The 20686-nt window shown below is 35.6% G+C and overlaps 2 protein-coding genes across 5 annotated transcripts in view; one reads left to right on the top strand and one right to left on the bottom strand.

Moving 5' to 3' along the window:
- The window catches only part of LOC107680326 (glycerophosphodiester phosphodiesterase domain-containing protein 5-like), a 26126-nt gene extending 15257 nt beyond the window's left edge, over positions 1-10869 (top strand). For 2 of the 3 annotated variants that reach the window (XM_016476171.1, XM_016476170.1), the window contains 9 exons: positions 47-192; positions 471-553; positions 743-893; positions 971-1192; positions 3187-3344; positions 3888-4035; positions 5507-5589; positions 6046-6158; positions 10614-10869. In XM_016476171.1, the coding sequence (XP_016331657.1) occupies positions 47-192; positions 471-553; positions 743-893; positions 971-1192; positions 3187-3344; positions 3888-4035; positions 5507-5589; positions 6046-6158; positions 10614-10789 (1280 nt within the window). In that variant the 3' untranslated portion in view covers positions 10790-10869. Of the gene's footprint in view, positions 1-46; positions 193-470; positions 554-742; positions 894-970; positions 1193-3186; positions 3345-3887; positions 4036-5506; positions 5590-6045; positions 6159-7373; positions 8338-10613 lie in introns of those variants that run through there. The other variant, XM_016476172.1, reaches the window with a different exon arrangement.
- The window catches only part of samsn1b (SAM domain, SH3 domain and nuclear localisation signals 1b), a 19225-nt gene continuing 9309 nt past the window's right edge, over positions 10771-20686 (bottom strand). Inside the window, exons 4-16 of one of the 2 annotated variants that reach the window (XM_016476174.1) lie at positions 19708-19745; positions 19159-19239; positions 18763-18855; positions 18436-18498; positions 16834-16957; positions 16352-16743; positions 14586-14660; positions 14372-14497; positions 13022-13142; positions 12665-12816; positions 12376-12582; positions 12081-12231; positions 10771-10993 (exon numbers count right to left, since the gene is read on the bottom strand). In XM_016476174.1, the coding sequence (XP_016331660.1) occupies positions 10812-10993; positions 12081-12231; positions 12376-12582; positions 12665-12816; positions 13022-13142; positions 14372-14497; positions 14586-14660; positions 16352-16743; positions 16834-16957; positions 18436-18498; positions 18763-18855; positions 19159-19239; positions 19708-19719 (1779 nt within the window). In that variant the 5' untranslated portion in view covers positions 19720-19745 and the 3' untranslated portion in view covers positions 10771-10811. Of the gene's footprint in view, positions 10994-12080; positions 12232-12375; positions 12583-12664; positions 12817-13021; positions 13143-14371; positions 14498-14585; positions 14661-14943; positions 15185-16351; positions 16744-16833; positions 16958-18435; positions 18499-18762; positions 18856-19158; positions 19240-19707; positions 19746-20686 lie in introns of those variants that run through there. The other variant, XM_016476175.1, reaches the window with a different exon arrangement.

Below are 20686 nucleotides of genomic sequence, written 5' to 3'. Positions count from 1 at the left end.
ACTTTTTTTTTTTTTTTTTTTTGCATATGTTTATGTGTTTATCCAGGACTCCAAGTTGTAACACTGGTGATTTATGTGAGCCTTCTCCTGGTTCTCTATCTGGTTCCCCTCTTCATCTCATCTCCCTGCATCATGGACCGGTCCAAGCTCGGTCCTCGTCCCGCTGTCATTGGCCGTCGTGGAGCTCCAATGGTGAGTTTCATAATCCTGGTTTTCCAGGCTGGAACATCACCCTTATTTGAACCCAGTACCTGTGACATGGTTTGTCTGTGGAATCCAGGGTTCTTTCTGAAGTTTAGCAACAATTAGAAAGCGCAGGAAGGATTGTGTGTCCCTGCTGTAGAGATCAACACTTACACTTTGTCTAAACATTAAGCTGATTGTACAATGAAGCTTAAACTGTTTTTTTTTGCTTCCTCGAAGGAGTGTTAAGATAGTAACTCCCATTACACACTGCCTCTTTCTCTCAGCTCGCTCCAGAACACACCATTATGTCCTTCAGTAAAGCGCTGCAACAGAAAGTCACTGCCCTGGAAGCAGATGTTACCATCAGGTATCCATTTTGTTGTTGTTGTTTTTTGTTTTTTTTGTGAAACATACCTCTCATACCTTTTTGAATGAATCTTTTATTTTATTTTATTTTATTTTCAGACCTTTTTGAATGTGAGAAAAGAATGGCAGCAGCTCTAATTGGCTCTCAGTAACTTGACTGTAATGTGATTGAATGCTTTTTTCGCTTCAGTCTGGATGGAGTGCCTTTTTTGATGAGGGACCGCACACTCCGCAGGACCACCAATGTGGACAAACTGTTTCCGGCCCGTCAGGACCACGACGCCTCGTTCTTTAACTGGACAGAGATTCGCAGTCTCAGTGCTGGACTTTGGTTCCTCAGGGTATTAAATTTGATTTATTTCTTATTTCTTTGGTCCACCTTCAGTTACTAAAGATTTTGAAGTTGTTTGTCCCTCAGGATGACCCATACTGGACAGTGCAGTACATGTCTGAAAAAGATCGCAACCGCACGGCCAATCAGACGGTGTGTAGCCTCGCGGAGCTGCTGCGTCTGGCTGCTAGAACGAACCGCTCAGTGATTTTCAGCCTGCGGCAGCCTCCACACCAACATCCCCACCACCAGCTCTGGGTCAGTGATGCACTGAAGGCGATTCAGAGATCTAGTATCCTACCAGAACAGGTGAGAGCACAAAACACAGTGAATAAAGTTTGGCAAGCTTTTGAAAATATTTTCTAATAAATTTTGGATTTATCTAACAATATTTCATATTTAAAAATACATTTAAAATAATATTTATTTCTTCATTTTACTTTGCATATGTGTGTGTGTATGTACAGACATATATATATATATATATATATATATATATATATATATATTCGAAATGTTGTCTACCATGTCTTATTCAGTCTAAAATATTTGTCATAAGCTTCTAACGTTAAAAAATAACTTAATCAGCTACCTTACGCTCCAAAAAAAATCTTACTTGTGTGTTGTTTAATGTCGTATTCTGTCTAAACCGTACATTTTGAGATAATATTCTTAATAAAATATCTAACATTAGAAAATGCCTTTATCAGCTACTTTATAAGAACCAATTTCACATAAATTGTGTATTATAATATTTAAGTATTTTATATATAATTTGTAGAAATCATTTCTAATTTTGTATTGTTAAAAGTCTTAAGTATTGAGGGAAATATTCCTAAGAAGCTTCTAAGAGTAGAAAATACTTTGATCAGCTACTTTAAGAGCCAAGTGATTTTTAATAAATTAATTTTTGTCAACTTTTCATTTGATTTTAACACAAAATGTACACTTTACTTTGTTATATGCCAAGTAGTATATCTGTGTACTGAAGTACATAAAACAAACATAATTTTCAAAAGTGCAACAATAACTTTATCCCAAACATCCAGAGTTGAACTTTGCGCTTTATGAATGACAGCCAATGATCTCTCTATAAGAGCAATATCTCTGAAATAATTCTACCATTCTTTTATTGAAGGGGGTCCAGGAGAAAACCAAGAGTGCATTATAGTTTGTTTGTTTTTTGCGGCAGTTAAACCTGCAAATATAACTTACTTAGAAGCCAAATTAGTGCAAATACTAAAGGGTGAATCATCATTAAATAAAAATAAGGTAAGCAGTTTAGGGACTGGGAACTCTAAAATATCCTTAAGAAATACTGCCACTCGGGACCAAAGATTAGAGACATCTGGGCAATCCCAGAAGATATACAGGTGAGTGCCAACTGTATTCAAATTACTGTGAGCTTCATTTTAAAATGTCTGTAAGGGAAAAGGTAAAACTTCTGAACAAACTTGAAATGAATCAACTGGTGCACAGGATTCTTTGATGAAAAAAAAAAAACATTATTCCATACATTCCCCCAGTCCAATTCCATGCCTCTCTCCTTTAGGTCATGATTCCATGATTCAATCACTCCCAGAGCTTCATCACGTTTTGAGATTAATTGTGCATATATTCTAGATAGCAGTCCAGTGCATGACGTTCCTGGATTAATCCACAGACTCAGCGGGTGAACAGGCAGGGGAGAATCCCAGGAAACTCCATGAGCTTTCTTTGCTGGTCTCAGTTGCAAATACAAAAAACAGGAAAATCCGTGAAGAAAGTATCTTACATTGAGGTCCTGGAAAGATTTTAAGCCATTTTCTCCATACAGATCTTGCAGAATGTAAACTCCCCTAGAAGCCCAGCTTGCGTTGAAGTGTGGGCCAGAGTTCTGCAATAGGTTATAATTATACCATATGGGGGAGTGATCACAAAGTTTAGTAGTGGAACCCATATGACTCTGAACTGCTGACCAAACCTGCAGGGAGTTGCCTATAATTGGCCCAAATATTTTATGTGCTGATTTAGGTTTAAGTCCAACAAATAACTTAATCTTCAATTCTATGAGGTTTTACGATTTCTTGTTCTATCTGGCGCCAGGGAAGTACTAGGCTAGGCCTCCAGACGCTTTCATCTGCTGAAGTGTACTCCCAACGGATACGGGGGTTTTTACCATCCCAATAAATTATGAATTATTTAAAAATATTTATTTATTTAATATTATATAGTTTGTTGTCTTATTTTGTCAAATAAGCTTCTAAGATTAGAAAAGAACATAATCAACTACTGTGTGTGTGTGTGTGTGTGTGTGTGTATAGGTGATGTGGACGCCTGACTGGTACAGGAAGAAGGTGCGTGCAGCGGTTCCTCTCCTTCAACAGACATCAGATGAGAAACTTCCTGTGGCTGAGCTGAAAGAAAGAGGGATCAGTACTCTGACCCTGCACTACAGCCAGGCCAGAGCTCAGGATATCAGGTACTCACACACACACACACACACACACATTCAGAACGTCAGCAGACATCTGCCTTTCTCAGTCTGTATTAAATATCATACTGAAAGCATTTTGCAGTGAAATATAACATCATAACCATACAGCTATCGCTATTACGGTACAATCACAGTGTATTAAAATGTTAATATGGAGTTATCATATGGGATACAGTTATTGGAAATATTAAATGGTGTAGATGTAAAATTAAAATATTTGATCCATTTTAATAGATGCATTTAGATCATTTATGGGTCTGTGTAATGTTTTGAGAACACATTTTTATTGTTATTTTTATTACTATGATATATTACAATGCATTTTGATTTATATAGTTATATAATATACATTTTAATGTATAAGGTTTAAATTTTGGTACACGATTTTTGCTCTATACATGCATATAGATGCATACATTTTATCATCAATTTTATTGTTTCATTTATATGAAAGTAGGGATGAGGTTTTGTTCTGCAATACTTCTACTAAGCAAACTTCCTCTCTGTATATGTGTGTGTTGTGAGCAGGCAGTTCTCTGGCAGTAATGTGAGTATAAACGTGTATCCGGTGAACGAGCCGTGGCTCTATTCGCTCATGTGGTGCAGCGGGGTTCAGTCCGTCTCTTCTGATGCCCCACACATCCTGAAGAAAGTGCCTAATCCTGTCTGGATCATGGTACTGATCTCTCACTGGCTGAATCCCAGTTCACACACTCCTATTATGTACGAAAAGTACATACTCTGCTGTCCACATTCAAGTACACAGGCCAGTTTTCCACAGATTTGGAACGCTTGTCATTCATGAAGTCCTACACATTGGCCGAATGTTCATTTAATGGCTAATTTGATTATGCTGTCATCTTCCAAGGAGGATGTAGTGAATCTTGGCTGTTTAACACATTTTACTATCCATTCCACCGAATACTGCAGATTTGAAATTGACATGCTTTATTTATGATGCAAGATCAGTATTGAGAAATAATGTTGCAAATGGTTGCATATACAGTATTTGCATCAGAAAAACCTGTAGTGCAACGGATTGTGGGCAAAAGCTTAGAAATACTTCAAAACTTCCCTGGAAATAGTACCTTTATACTAAATATTTAGACACATTAGACATTATATATACAGTGTATATATACAGTATATATATCTATTAGTGCTGTCAAACGATTAATCGCGATTAATCGCATCCAAAATATACTTTTTTGTTTACATCATATATATGTGTATACTGTGTATATTAGTGGTTAAACGGATCGTAGTTGATCCGTACGGACCAAGCCCCACGGTTCGGCACGCATGTGATCCGCGGATTAATGGCAAAAATTTACCATAATAGAGTATAAGTTTATCATTTGTTCGTATTTACACAAGCAACTCGATTCGTTACTCGCGCGCTGTTCTCTATGCGCGCAGCCGCACACACATGAAGCGCGAATCCTGAATCCTCTGAATGTAACTGAATCCTCTTCTGAATCCTCTGAACAGACACATACACATAAAATTATGACAAAATACCCATCTCGACAATCATTCAGGTAAACGCAGTCAGTTATGTCTCATGTGAATGAAAACAGCCGAGAAAGAAATCGGATGTGATGTGTATCATTATATCGGATCCATGATCCTATCCGTGGGTCAAAAACCGTAATGTGATCCGAACCGTGAGATTTGTGATCCGTTGAACCACTAGTGTATATGTATTATGTACATATAAATACAAACACATGCATGTATATATTTAAGAAAAATATCTTATTTTTATATATTAAATATGTAACTAAAATTAAAATAAATAACAAATACAAATAATACAAATCAAACGACAGTAGTTTATCATTAATCCTAAAAAATAACACTGCCAAACACACATGCTAAAAAACAACAACTTACACATAGTAAGAAATGGTTATAAAAACTGAAACAGAAGCGAAACAAGTAATAGGAAAGAGGAGAAATAAAAAGCGATACTTATCCTTTGCTGGTGATATATATATAAATAATTCATATTTTAATTAATTGTTATACATTCCAATTTTATTTGATTGGGATTCTGCCTGAATTGTTTTTCCCCTTATTAGCTTTTTTTTAATGTATTTATATTGCTATCTAATGGCTAAATGCTGCTTTAACATGTTTTGTAGAGTGCAGATGAATATGGCCTGATATGGATCACTTCAGATTTAATCTCTGTGGCGATTGTCATTGGCATCTTCATATTTCAGAAGTAAGTGCATCTCTTTTAGTATGTCGGTAATGGCTTTAATCTCCAGTACGACTATTTCTGTGCTCGCACACATTTGCACGAAAGCCTGTTTGATTTTCATGCTTGCTATATCTCTGCTGGGCAGCCGGGCGCTTTTCAACTGATGGCTCTGCTCTTTTCTTCTTGGCAATCTCTACTTTCCCTCTGTTTTCTCGCTGTCCTCTGCTCTTTGCATGCACCTGTCCTCTGCTGCTCACTGAAATTGCTCCACTATCACCTGATCAGGTAATGAGGATGAGTATTTTAGGGACAGAATTCTTTGACTGTTTTGGGCTTTATTTCTGTTTCTTCTTCTTTATCTCATCAAATATCTCAAGATGTGATACTCAGTTTCACTATAATGACCAGAACTTTATGGCACTTTCAGACCCTCAGAAGTATGTTTTGGTGACAGTGTGTTGTCATCTTTTTCCTCAGGTGGAAGATGAGTGGCATGCGCAGCTACAACCCGGAGCAGATCATGCTCAGCGCTGTAGTACATCGGCCGAGTCGTGACGTCAACCTCATGAAGGAGAAACTGATCTTCTCAGGTGAGACTGATTTTTTTACTAGTGGGTGCAGGACACTTTAGTTCATTTATGTAAAGTGAGGATGGCAAAATAAAGTAAACTGTGACATATTATAACCAAAAATTCTTCATATAGTGGACTAACAGTAAAATTGATCAAAAAATTTGGGACCAAAAATTATTCAGACACTTTGACCTGACCATGTATTGCTTAAGTGTTATCTGACATTATAAAGACGTTCTGACACAGGTTCTTGTCATATTTTATTACCATTTTCTAAACTATAGCGAATAAACTGTGATAATGTGTGAAATGTTGAAGGTGTCTGAATAAATTTTGGTTTGACTGTATATATATTTATTCGTGCGGTCAAACGATTAATCGCGATTAATCGCATCCAAAATAAAAGTTTTTGTTTACATAATATGTGTGTGTACTGTGTATATTTATTATGTATATATCAAATATTAATATATTATATATTATTATATAAATTATATATTAATATAAATATGTAAATCTTTTGAAAATATGCATGTATGTTTGTCTATTTATATATACATCATAAATATACACAGTACACACATATATTTTGTAAACAAAAACTTTTATTTTGGATGTGATTACTTGCAATTAATTGTTTGACAGCACTAATATATATATATATGTGTGTGTGTGTGTGTGTGTGTGTGTGTTACAAAATGATTTCTAAAATGATATATAAATAAATGTATAACTATAATAAATCTATATATAAATGCATTGTTATGATTCTATATACATGGCTTAAATGTTTTATATAAATGCATGTGTGTAATAAAATAATAAATTAAATATATGCTTATGTGTGTTAAAATATTATATATAAAATATTTTATTAGAGTTTACTGGAGTTATTATTACAGCTTCATTGAAACATTATATGATTGAAACCAACCAGACTATTCAAAAATAATGTTAAGACAGATGACATCTCAGCAGTGATTTAGAAAAAAGTGATCCCAGTTGTGAAAAAGTCTGTATACTTACACAATCAGTGGCCAACAGTCATTTGAGTCCAGTCTAATTACCAGCACCATCATCACTTAATATGCAGTGGGAAGATGTGGCCCAAAAGTGTTCTTGTGGGCTCTGTGAAAGTTCATTCATTTAAATACAGACCCCTGAGCCCCCTAGTGGAGAAATCTGCCCTGTGAAACTCTGGCTAATGAGTTTTGTGCTCGTTTCATTCCTCAGAGATCAACAACGGTGTTGGGAGCACAGATGAGCTCTCCGGGTACACAGGAAACGGACTGGACACGTACTCGCGCGATGACATCATGACACCCGCACGTCACGCAACGAAACTTTAATGACGACTTGAAGCCATTTTATGGAACGAACGTCTCAAGCTCAAAATCATTCATTTAGACCGAGTTGCTTTGAACATTCATCTCCGTTGGGTCTTTAGTTTGAATGGTTTTCGTTGGTTCACAGACACTCTGGGACTGTATTCCACTGATTCATTGTTCTGCTTTGATGCCTTACATAGCCTACCGATGAATTTTTTTCTGTATTTAAAATGGAGCTGAGTCATTGTGCACTGTAAAGTTTAGTCAAATCTTGAAAGCTGGTAATAAAAGTGTCCTATTAATAATATTTTTGAAGAACAGACTGAAGATGAATGGATTTAATGTTAAAGCATGCAGAAATCACAGATTCAGAGATGTTCTGAACCCCAAACTAGCCCTTGTAAAGCTTGACTGTAGGCTGATATAATTATTTATTTTTTTATTTATTGTATTTTTTTAACATACTATTTGCTTGCTGCTGGTGATTCATGTCATTGCACTAGCTTAAGATCACATTTCTTCTACCTTGCTGTATCAATGTCTTTTTAAGTGATTTATTTTGTAATGAAATCACTGAATTGCATTGAGAGTCTTTTTCATGAGGTGTCCAAATGGGTTTTGAAGGTAATTATTACTGGAAATGATTCAGTATATCAGGTGAAGTCCGGTAAATTGAGCCACTTTTGTGCACAAAATGGCCCAGTTCATCCTGTGCTGCAGTAGGCGGGCCTACTCTTTAGTCTCTCAGAATGATACTTATCATTTAAAACATCACAGTTTTTTATTGTATATTATTGGGTAACACATTGGCCATATTCATTCACGAGCAGAACAAATTTGTGTAAATCACTCATGGGTCAATAAGATTTAAAAAAAAAAAAGAAATATATACTTCTATTCAGCAAGGATGCTTTAAATTGATCAAACATGACATTAAAGACATTCATAATGTTATGATTTCTATTTTATTTTATTTATTTTTTTAAATTCCTATTCATCTAAGAATCCTTAAAAAAATGTTTCAGTGCTTCCACAAAAATATAAAGCGGCACAATAAATATTGAATACATTTTAATATATAAAATATATTAAAATAGAAACTAGTTATTTTAAATTGCAGTAATATTTCACAATATTACTGTTTTTACTTTTGATTAAAAGATATGCGACTTTGGTGAACATAAGAGATTTAAAAAAAAAAAAAAAAAATCTTTAAAAAATCTTACTGACCCCAAAACTTTATAAACGGTTGTGTATAATCATTTGCAAGACCGTAGTTCATGCATATTCAAAAATCAAATCAATGAATCAAAGTTGAAGTAATTTTTAACTATTTGAATGTGCATTAACTAATGATTAATAAACCATTGTTATATGTGTTAATGTTGTTATAAAGTGTTACCAATTATTTTTTAAGGCAGACTTTAGCAAAACCTGTGCGATATATTTTGCCAAACTTTTTTCAACAATTTTAAGTTACATGTGCAGCATTAATGTTGTAAAAGATGGAGTTTGCTCATTGTTTTATTGCTGTAGTTAGTAAGTGCTCACACCTATATACGTTTATGTCTGTGTGTTTAACATCATCACTGTTCAAGCGCTCACAGTAGAGACACAGAATCCCCCTCCACCACATTATTGGATTTGGACACTTCAAAGATTCTGTTACAGACTGTTTCAGAAGAAGTCTGATCACTTGAGCTCTCAGTGAAAACATTTCCACATATGATCTGTTCTGCACATCTTAGTCTTTGGAAGGCAGGACTGTACTGATATTACTCAAACATTCTGCGCAGGGCTTGTTCTGATAATAAATTTCAGCAAGTGTTTTGTAAATAATTTAAGCCTCGAAGAGCATAGAATGTTCAGCATTAAAAATGTAACCAATTGAGTCATCATGACTTTTGCATATATATGCATACAGTACTGAATAGTGATTGGTATTGTCTTCCTTGCATACTATTTATAGCTCATGTGCAGCTGACTGAGGATGTGAAACGATGTGGCATTTCACTTACACAGAGCCAAGACTACAATGCAAGCTTACTGAAAATATCAGTACTATACTTTTGCTGCCTTGCAAGCAGTGATATTTCCAATCATTGCATCAGTTGTTATATATAGTGCAAATTATGAATAATACTTCATTTTTTCCATCGTGTAATTCTTCAAACTGCATTTTTAGACAACAAACTAGTCGTTGCTGGACGATTGTGATGTTGTATGTCCTCCTTTCAACTCCATGTTTCACTGGGTGTAGAAATAGATTTACTGTGAAACACCCATCAAACCCTGTAATTATGCACAGGAGCCACAAACGGATCTATTATTATCTCAGGATTTGTCCCACCCTATGACAGTGGTCAAAAACAAACCTAGAATAGAAAACAAAAATGCCAACGAACACCAGAGATTCATATTAAAACACTGCTACAATTTAAAAAAAAAAAAAAAAATCTTTAAAAAATCTTACTGACCCCAAAACTTTATAAACGGTTGTGTATAATCATTTGCAAGACCGTAGTTCATGCATATTCAAAAATCAAATCAATGAATCAAAGTTGAAGTAATTTTTAACTATTTGAATGTGCATTAACTAATGATTAATAAACCATTGTTATATGTGTTAATGTTGTTATAAAGTGTTACCAATTATTTTTTAAGGCAGACTTTAGCAAAACCTGTGCGATATATTTTGCCAAACTTTTTTCAACAATTTTAAGTTACATGTGCAGCATTAATGTTGTAAAAGATGGAGTTTGCTCATTGTTTTATTGCTGTAGTTAGTAAGTGCTCACACCTAGATGGCAGCATTACTGAGTTATTACTGAGTATTATAGATCTCGTTTTCTTTAGCATGTCAATGGCACTTTTAGTTTCAGGAAGCCACTGACATAAGCTCCGTCTGTACCAGTAAATATAAGTATATTAATATGACTGGATATGTAACAGATGAAACTAGTACGATATAAAGATATCGTTTTATTGCATAAAATAGTGCATTTGTAATTTCAGTAGTTTGTTGTTTTGTCTAGCATCTGCAAGGCAAAGTTTAAACAGTTTACAAGAGCAAAGCTTTACCACTCTCGCCATATTTACAGTATATTTACATGTCATCTTTAATATCTATAACTTCTTCTCTCAGTGTCCTTGATGTGGAAATCCAGTGTCATCAGAGCACAAACCCTGGACCGAAATACCTTAATGCAACAGCTCTGCAACACAAAGGCTTCTTTACACAGTCAAGACTCTGGCCAACATAGGTTGTGGCCAGCGGGTAACAATCTTTGCACCAACCAGAGGCAGGCGAGGATGAGATAAACAGCATTATGCAGGGCTGTGGTTATGCTTGGGTTGCAGGTGGGCTGAGAGGGGCCGGCTGGCTCTCTGTGTCCTCTTTACTGTTGTCTGAACAGTCAGATCCGATGTAACAGCCCGAGTCTCTGGGACAGTCGTTCAGTTCGGCTTTGACTTGTTCAGAGGGAGATTTGGGCTCATCTGTCTCTCCGTGGCTCTGATTATTATCTGTATCAGAAAGAAAAAAGAAGACAGACGCAGACGTCATGATAATGTCATCAGATGATTGTGCATGAATATTAATGCAGTAATTGGAAAAATGTTTTCATTACACGCAACAGGCGCTATGCTTTTCTGTGTATTGCAGCATTTGATGCCTTTTGTGAGGTGTGGCTGTACTTCTGAAATTATAATACAGATACCCACAAAAACTCACTGCTCAACACACTTCCTGTTGGGTCTTTCATCACATGCAGGCAACTGGCCTCAATGACATTCACTTTTTTCCATTAGCAGTGTTTTTTGTTTTTTTTTACAATAAGCTACACAAAATCTAAAATGATTTTATATAATAATTCATTTAAATATATTACAATGTTGAATTTTATTTAAGTGTGTGTGTATAAACATCTAATTTAAAAATATTTATTTTAGTTTTTGATGTATTTTATCTCATCTTTGTTTTATTCAATTTATCATTATGACAATTGTAAAATTGCACAAACCATTTTTATTCATACACAGAAATTAGTCTTTTTACAAATAATTTTTTTCAACCCTTGTTTTGTGATCAATTTATGTCATGCTGACTTTTTGTACAGACCCACTTTATTCAAATATTTAATATTTTTATTTTATTAAACATTTGTAAATGTTACATTATTTTAAATTGATCAAATATATTGCTTATGTATTTTTAATTTTATTTAAAAAAAATGTAATAAATACATTTAAATGTATTTTATCTCATGTTTGTTTTGTTTTCATGTCACTATAATCACTATAGTCACTATAGCAGAGACTTGAGTGGAAAGGAACTAGATTTTTATCTGAGGGAAAATGTGTGAAAAGTAGTGTTTTCAACCTGTCGTTTCACGAGTGTGGCTTTGATGAGGTTTGTTTTTTATCTTCTAAAACACTGTACGATCACAGCGCTGAGGTGCTCATCCTACATCAGCGCTTTAACTGTGAGACCTTTGATATTAAATATAAAATGCAAAAAACAGTCTTGGAAACAAAGACAGCATCATCTATGTGCCATTTCCGGCCTATGTTTTTTATATATTTTGATGCCTTCTGATGTTCAACCACTTACATTCGGAGTCCTGCAAGTTTTCTGCCGCCAATAGCAGCCGGTGTCGGTGTTCAGGGTCAGTCACATTGAGCTCCACAAGGTGCTGCTCCTTCAAATCCCGTAGATCTTCCACCGTCTGATACCCGTTCAACAGCAGAGATGAAATGTGCTCCTGCAGAAACAATTTTGTCTGTTAAAGTAGCACCAACTAAATCAGATAATACCTGACATCCTGTTTTTGAGATTTTGAATGTGAATCTGTGGGTATAACGAGCTTGATCATCAGCTATGGTATTTAACGGGACATTTGAAGCACCTCCAGATTGAGTCTTTCCAGAAGTTCCTGAAGAGTTTTAGGTCGAGGTCTTCTGCTCCTCCGGTGAGAGCGAATCCTCGGTTCCAGCACGATTTCCTCCACCAGAATGTTGACGTAGATGAACTTAAAGTTTCCCACTTTACCATTCAACATCCCAGTCCAGATTCCCATTGCAGGTTTGCTGATGATATCAATCACATCTCCCACCTTACAAACGAAAAAGAATGCATGTTAATAGCTCGGAAAACCATCTCTTTACACATCAAAAACATCTCAGGTTGGTTTTTACCTTGAGTTTGAGAGACTCTGTGTCATAGGGACTGGGAACAAAGTCAGTGTGGACCTTGGCTCTCCCGCAGAACTGGCCCGTATAGGGCACATCTTCTTCTAAACGCAGGCTGTCCCTGTTACTACAACCCTCAGAGCCGCTGGTCACACCACCTAAAACATCAGGAAATGCAACCAGTGAAACACAAAACACATGGCTGAAATGTCAAAAGCACATCTACGCCAAAATGTCAGTTGAGTAAGCAGTACATTTTCGCTCTTGTGGTAGCTCTGTTTTACATTTTAAACTGCAGGTTAGACCTGTGATCCAATAATAAATGGTCTACTATAGTTGTAGAGGATATTTAGTTCAGCTTACTAGATGAACTCTGGCCGCTGTGCAAGCTGAACAGACTCTCTACGGAGTTACTGGAGTGGTTGCAGCCTTTGGCCAACGTGCCGTCCACGACTTCAGCTGCCGCAGCTTCGTTCTCCTCGCCCTGTGAAAAACATCAGCTGCGTTCATGAGCAGAGAAAGTCTCAGGCAAGAGTCCCAACCAAAAGCTGATACGTGACCGGTCTTCAGGTAGCAAATCAGTTTGTGCCAGGCCGCGGGATCAGTTTGCAATCAGTAGCAAATCAGTTTGTGCCAGGCCGTTTGTGCCAGGCCGAAAGCACAACTACAGAGACGTTGTGCTTTCTTGCTTTAATACCTCAGACTCACACACTGTTTACTCAGGATAAACATGGTAGACCTTTCTAGTTCTGCAAAGAACTTTTAGCCTACTCTTTACTGTCTTTTATTTTCTTTTTGTATTATTGATGTTTAAAAAAATACAAAAAGGCTCCATAAATGACCAACAAACACCATAAAATAGTTTGCACCTCACCTTCACTACAATGTCTTCTTGCTGAGGAAGATTTTCAGAGAACAAAGACTTAAATGTTGGTCTTTTCTTCACCCAAAATCAAAATCTATGACTCTGAACACTTGGAATATAGCCACACAATACTTTTATGGTACTTTTTTTATCTTTGGACCTCATCACCCCATTATAAAAACTATAAAATATGAATTTTGTGATTGTAAAATGGACCCTTTAAAGAGACAGTTCACCCAAAAATGAAAATTGTGTCATTTACTCCCCCTCACTTTGTTCCAAACCTGTATGACTTCTGTGCAACACAAAAGAAGATATTTTGAAGAATGTTGGTAACCAAACTGTTTCTGGTCCCATTGACTTCCATTGTGTGGACAAAAAAGAACCATGGAAGTCAAAGGGACCCAAAAATATTTGGTTACCAACATTCTGTGTTCCACAGAAAAAAGAAACTCATACAGGTTTGGAATAACATGAGGGTGAGTAAATAATGAGAGAATTTTCATTTCAGTTCCCATTGAATTCCATTGTATGGACAAAAAATGCAATGAAAGGCAATGGGAACTGAAACTGTCTGGTCACAACATTCTTGAAAATATCTTCTTTTATGTTCCACAGAAGAACGAAATGAATACAGGTTTGGAACAACTTGTGCGTGAGTAAATTATGACACAATTTTCATTTTTGGGTGGACTAGAATCCAGAAGCCAATACACTGATCTAAACAACCTGATCTGTTCCATTGCTTGCTAAACCTAAAGAACCTTTGTTTTTAAGAGTGTAAAACACGGCTGTAAGTTTTGATTTTTTAAAGGTTAAAGTTGCTGAACTGTCAAGCATGCGCTCACCATTTCCTCTGACAGGGCTTTAGTGTATTTCCGGCCCATTTTTTTACGCATGGTCAGTGAGATGTTCTTCATCTTCTTTCCGAGACCTCCTGATTTACTGGGATCCACCTCAGCTGCTTCCACGGGCTACACAGACACACATGGAGTTCAGCATCAGAGATTTTGGAGTCCGGTTTTTTATAAGTGCTTTATTGACAAGAGAAACTAAACTCACCAAACTTTCTACCTTCTCTTCTGCCTTGACCTGGGTGGGCTGCTGTCTGTCAAAAATGCCAAAACTGGTGGATCGCTGAAACAAAATGAAGAGATAAAATAGGTTAATGTGGTCTTCAGCTGTGAACAGTCTTGATTGCATCTTGAGTTTCACACCATAGTCTAGCGGTCACAGAAGAGATCATTATTGGTCACTAAAAGTGACAGTTTCATATGGCTTGTTTGCAAACAGAAAAAGTCTAAAACAGAATAACTGTTAGCTGAGCACTCAAAGTACTTGCGTAATGTATCATTTCACCACAACAGATGGACAAAAAGTGTTTTTTTTCTTCTTCTTGGGAAAAAGAAATCGTTTTTACCTTGGGTTTGTTCCTTGATTTGTCAGAGACATTGGATGGTTTTCTTTGAAGCATTCTGCCAACTGCGTCAAATGTTTTTCTCTTAATTTCACCTGACAGAAAGCCGCTCAGCTCTTATTGAAGCACTGGCCTGAAGCAGCTCACACATGCAGTCGAGTCTAAACACACTTCCTCAACCGCACACAGGATGTGAGCGTCTACTCTGACATCTCTAATCAGTGACTTTAAAGTGTCTCTTCAAGAGAAAATAATGCGGCCTTATCATCATGACAATCTTTTAGAGCAACACTAGGAACTAAGATTATTCTGATGTAATTTATATGATCTGTAGAAATAAGAAATATCTTTAATTGAGCATTTATTAATTAATTAATTAATTAATTAATTAATTAATTAATATGTACGCTTCCATTTAAAAAGGGGTCAGTGAGATTTTTTATATTTTTGAAAGAAGCTTTTAATGCTCAACGAGGCTGAATTTATTTGATCAAAAATACAATACAAACAGTAATATTGTGAAATATTATTACAATTTACGATATCTGTTTTCTGTTTTAATATAGGCCTATTTAAAAATTTTAATTTAATTCTGTGATGGTAAAGCTGAATTTTCAGCATCATTACTCCAGTCTTCAGTGTCACACCAACATTTATTTTTAAAAATATTTATTTATTTTCTCATTTATTTTTCTAATTTACAAATTATTTTATTATTATTATTTTTTTTTTTAATACACATTTGATCACTCTACAAATGGTATTTTCCGCTGATTTAATGCTCAAGAAACATTTCTTATTATTATCAATGTTGTAAACAGTTGTGCTGCCTAATATATATTTTTTCTGGATTTTTTGATAAATAGAAAATTCAAAAGCAGCATTAATTTGAAATATAAATCTTTTACTGTTTCTTTTGATCAATTTATTGTGTCCTTGCTAAATAAAAGTATAACATTTTAGACTCAAACTATATATATAATATTACACACTGTATATCTTGTAATATATTAAATATTATGTTACATATTCTAAAATTATTTTTATGATATAATCAAATATTTATTTATTTTCTCATTTATTTTTCTAATTTACAAATTATTTTATTATTATTATTTTTTTTTTTAATACACATTTTTACAAGTTTTTGTCTTTTAAGCAGTATGCACCATTAATATTTTGTCATCTTGTGGCTCAAGGAAGACATTCATATTTCAAATATATATATATTAAAATGATATTAAAAAAAAAAACTTTAGTGGTATACTTTGGTTAATAAAGCTCTTTGTTTTGCATATTTTGTAGTTTTATCCCCTTTGCCTGAAATCTACATATCAACAGCACATTGTGCATTGGATGCTGTTCTTATGTGTCTTTTCAACAGGAAGAGCAGCTCTGATCAGTATCTCACCAGAGGGTCCGGCATGTCCAGGTCCATGACTGAGTGGGTGATCCACCTGTCTTGCTGATCTCGTTTGTAGGGGTCCAGTCGGTGGAAGAGCTCCTCGTATTTCTCCCAGTCCGTGTCTCTAGGGAGGGTGAAGTTGAAGTTGTACATGACATGTTCGGCCGTTGACCTGTGGCAGGTGTGTGTGGACGAGTCCCACGCTGGAGAATACGCCATGGGGCTCCAGTACTCCTGAAAGAGCCCTGGACTCCAAGAACCCTCCGTTTCTGCGTTATCGTCCTTATCCTGCAGGGGCTGCTGGGATTGCCGTGTGGACGCCCTTGTGTGCTTCTTCTCAGCTTTTTTGGTCAGACTGTTGCAAGTTATGACAGGACTGTGGTCTTTGCCATTGGATTCTGTCAAATGACGTAAAGGAAGTAATATGTATGATACAGCTTGTTGTATTAATTTGTACATATGAGGAAATAATTTTTTAGGTTTCTCACCACCAGGCTCTGTGTTGTTCCTCGCCTCCTCCGTGGTGCTTTGACCCCCCTTTTTCACTCCCACCAGTTTCTGGATCTTCTTCAGCGTACCGTGTGCCTCATCCTCGCCCTCTGACCTCCTGGACTGAAATGAAGAGGCACCAAGTAATTACAACACGCGAGGGAGATTAAAAATGCTGTGTACAGTTGACCTCTCACAAATTGCCTCAAGATCAACACACACAAGATTCTACAAACTGCTGGGGATTCTGGGTAATACTAAAGCCCTGCCCTCAGGCTCTAACCTTATTAGAAGCCTTTCACAGATGTGCATTCTTACATTGACATGTCATTTGAGTTCCTCATAATCTGACCTCGGTTTTCATGAAAAACCTAAGACACTATTTTTTTTCTTTATCCTTTTTTGATTCAAATTACAATTTGATTACTTCACATAATGTCAGAAGCCATAAGCAGGCTCAAAAAATGTGCCTACAATGTGCCTTTCAATATATCCTTTATGTCTTATGTGTTTGTTTATTAAATATTTTAAATGGATGCACATTATATCAATACCATATTGGTTATTAGCCTTTGTATTGATCATTTAATTGTATATGCTCAGTTTCTCTGTTTTTACATTTAGATTACCTAAAGTTAATCTTTAAAAAATAATAATTAAAATGTCACAAATTAATATTTCGCAAATTAAAATCCTTATATTTTTTCACACTGTACATTATAATGTTGTGATGCCTAAATTTAAAATGATTGATCGAATTTTTAATTGTTTTATTATTTTATTTATTTAAAATAACATAGCATTTTTTAATTTTAAACGATTAAGTTTAGTTTTTAGTGTTTTATTTTTAATTTATTTAAACAAATTTATAGAGTTTAATTTGACCCAGTTTCCTTTGTTCCCATTTTCCCTCCACTCATTTGTTTCCATAGTTACTCATTAGTTCTCCCCTGTTCTGATTCTGTTAATCATCTGTCTATTTAAGCCTACGGTTTTAGTCCGTTCCTTGTTTGGTGTTGTTGGTATGTTTCAGTTGTTGTGTTCTCATTGGATTTATTATTAAAGACTGTTAGTTTCACTTTTCCTGCATTGTGTGCTTGATCCTGCACAACATGTTACAATCAGCCACTTTTTATTTTAAAATGGTTAATTTTAGTTTTTAGTGCTTTTTTAGTTTATGTAAACAAAATAATATTGCATTGTGATATCAGTCACTTTTATAAAAAAACATATATTCATTTTAGTTTTTAATGTTTTATTTTTAATTTATGTGAACAAATTGTAATATTGGCCACTTTTTTATTTATCTGTATTCAGCCTTAACATAAATAACAGCTTATCATACCACCCATAATTTTAAATATTGGTGCATTTTTAATATTTTGCTAATGAATTTTCAGAGGGAAAATAACAATCCTTTTATACATAATTTTTCATATTTTCCTTTCAAAATTAGTATGGTAAATATGAAATGTCTGGACCGAGCCATAAGTGAAGGCAGTATACAATACAAAAATCATAACAGACGTTTTGTCCACAATAAAGTGCTATAACTATTAAAAAGTTTAAGGTCTGAGGCAGTCATCAGAGAAGAAACTCACCAAGTCTTGCTGTCTGCATTCAGAGTTTTCTCTATTGGGATTCCAGGCTTCAAAATTCACACCCTGTGAATAAAAACACCAAAGCTGAATCAGTTTGAGAGTGATATTGTATTATTGTAAAGCTCTCAGGTCTGACATTGAAAGACTGATAAAAGTGCAATAATACACAGATGACTGAATCACATTAGTGTAATGGAGAATTTAATCATTGAGAAATTTATCCTATATTATCAAGAGGCACATTTTCTTGATGGCAGTGTTTGATGTTTTTGTCTCATAAAAGTGAGACTTGCACAATATTTTTCCTGTGTTGCTGCTGTGATTTACCTGGACGGAGGGATTTTTAACTGTCTTCTCTGAAGTCACCCGCTCCTCTTTCTCTTCTCTAGTGAGTTTTGACCGGTGGTGATCTTTGACCGTCTCTAGATTAAAATACAGCACAATTTAACACAAGCCCTGGATTTATGGCAATTCAGATTTTAGATTTAGATGGAAACTTGGAAGTCTGGGGAAGAGAGTATGACCCTGATCACATTTTATCTGACTGTCAGTGAATCAGTCTGAGCCCAAATCAAATCCTCTGTTGGGCTTTTGGAATTGCTTTGTGTCGTCACTGATCTAATCCAATAAGACTGACACGCACGGCTTTCTCTGACCCCGAGCCCACCACACTTCCTCAGCTAATAAAACACGCACACACTGCAGTCTCTTTAGACCTGTTACCTGTGTTCGAATGGTTCTTGCTGTGTACCAAGCCGTCTTTTTTCCTGGTGGACGGCTAGTGGGCATCAGACTCTGTATGATCTGTCAGAGATAATAACAGGGGTTATTTTAAGAGCAAAACATGGAAGGCAAATTAAATTGTGTTATCGTGAGACACCGCCACCAAGTAGGTCAGCAGGAATGGCATTTGGGTAACAGTGCTCAAAAATACAAGGCAGAAGAGCTTTACTAGAATTCAGTGGGTCAAATGCAAAAATATATATTTTTTTAAAGTTCAATCCTTAATCCTAAAACAAAGCGGAAAAAAAATTATAAAAATCAGATGCATAAAGCGTAATGCTACGGTTCCAGACAGATGAAGTCCTGGATGGAATAACTGACCCTCGGATTATGAATTTGACAGACCTTTAAACTCTATGACACTTTGTTCAATGACTAGCAGTATTATATGTACTGTAGTATTATTAGGCATGTGGTTTAGGTTTTTAATGAACTGTGAGGGAAATCAGCAAAGAATTCTGGGTATTCATTCAAAACAAACAGACAAACCTGTAGTCTCATCTTCTGATGTCGATAGTATTTGGGACCTGTTATGTAAAAGAAAAACTGCATAAGATTAATAAATAAACATTATACTCCAACAATAAACTTCTTTAAAACTGTGAAAAGCCTGGGGAGGGATTAGTACATGTTTATAGTTGACATTTTTTTTAAATTATGTTATTGGTTATTTAAAGTATGATAACAATATTGAAAATTAAAACTAATTCTATTAGTTAAAGGGGTCATATGATGTTGCTAAATAGAACATTATTTTGTGTATTTGGTGTAATGAAATGTATTTATGCGGTTTAAGGTTCAAAAAACATTATTTTCTACATACTGTACATTATTGTTTCTTTCTGAAACGTGTCGATTTTTACAAAGCTCATCGGTTTGAAAAGCGAGGTGTGCTCTGATTGGCCAGCTATCCAGTGCGTTGTGATTGGCCGAATACCTCAAGCGTGTGACGGAAATGTTACGCCTCTTACCATACTGTGATGCCGTCTCCCGGCCGGAGCGACGAGACAAAAACATTAAAACCCATTACAAACGAGGCATTTGTTGCAACCAGTGGGGACATAATTACGGATTATAATGACTTATACTGTCTTTTTACGCATTGCGTTGCATCGCGCCGCGTAAACATAAAACCATGTCTGCATTTGTGATCGGAGAAATGACAAACAACAAGCGCTACTCTACACTGCTCAAAACTCGCATTTGAATCGTCAGTGGCAAATTCTTTAAATATGAAAACGTACTTGCAGGCTGTGAGTCAGAACAACCGGCATTGTGGTCTACTCTCCCAGGATCAGGAAACAGTCCTCCATAAAATGCGTTTCACACATCTGAATATTTGGGTTGAAGTGTTCTGGAACAGTGTTGTAAATACAACTTAACCACTGATTTCTAATTGTGTCCTCTTTTGGAAGGCCAAACAAAGTAGTTTCGCTTTCACAACGAAACACAGCGTCACACACGGCGG

The sequence above is a fragment of the Sinocyclocheilus anshuiensis genome, unplaced genomic scaffold (genome assembly GCF_001515605.1).
Source record: "Sinocyclocheilus anshuiensis isolate Anshui unplaced genomic scaffold, SAMN03320099.WGS_v1.1 scaffold1294, whole genome shotgun sequence".
Classification (NCBI taxonomy): domain Eukaryota; kingdom Metazoa; phylum Chordata; class Actinopteri; order Cypriniformes; family Cyprinidae; genus Sinocyclocheilus; species Sinocyclocheilus anshuiensis.
The sequence above is the reverse complement of the archived record's forward strand: the minus strand, read 5'-3'. Positions and strand labels throughout refer to the sequence as shown.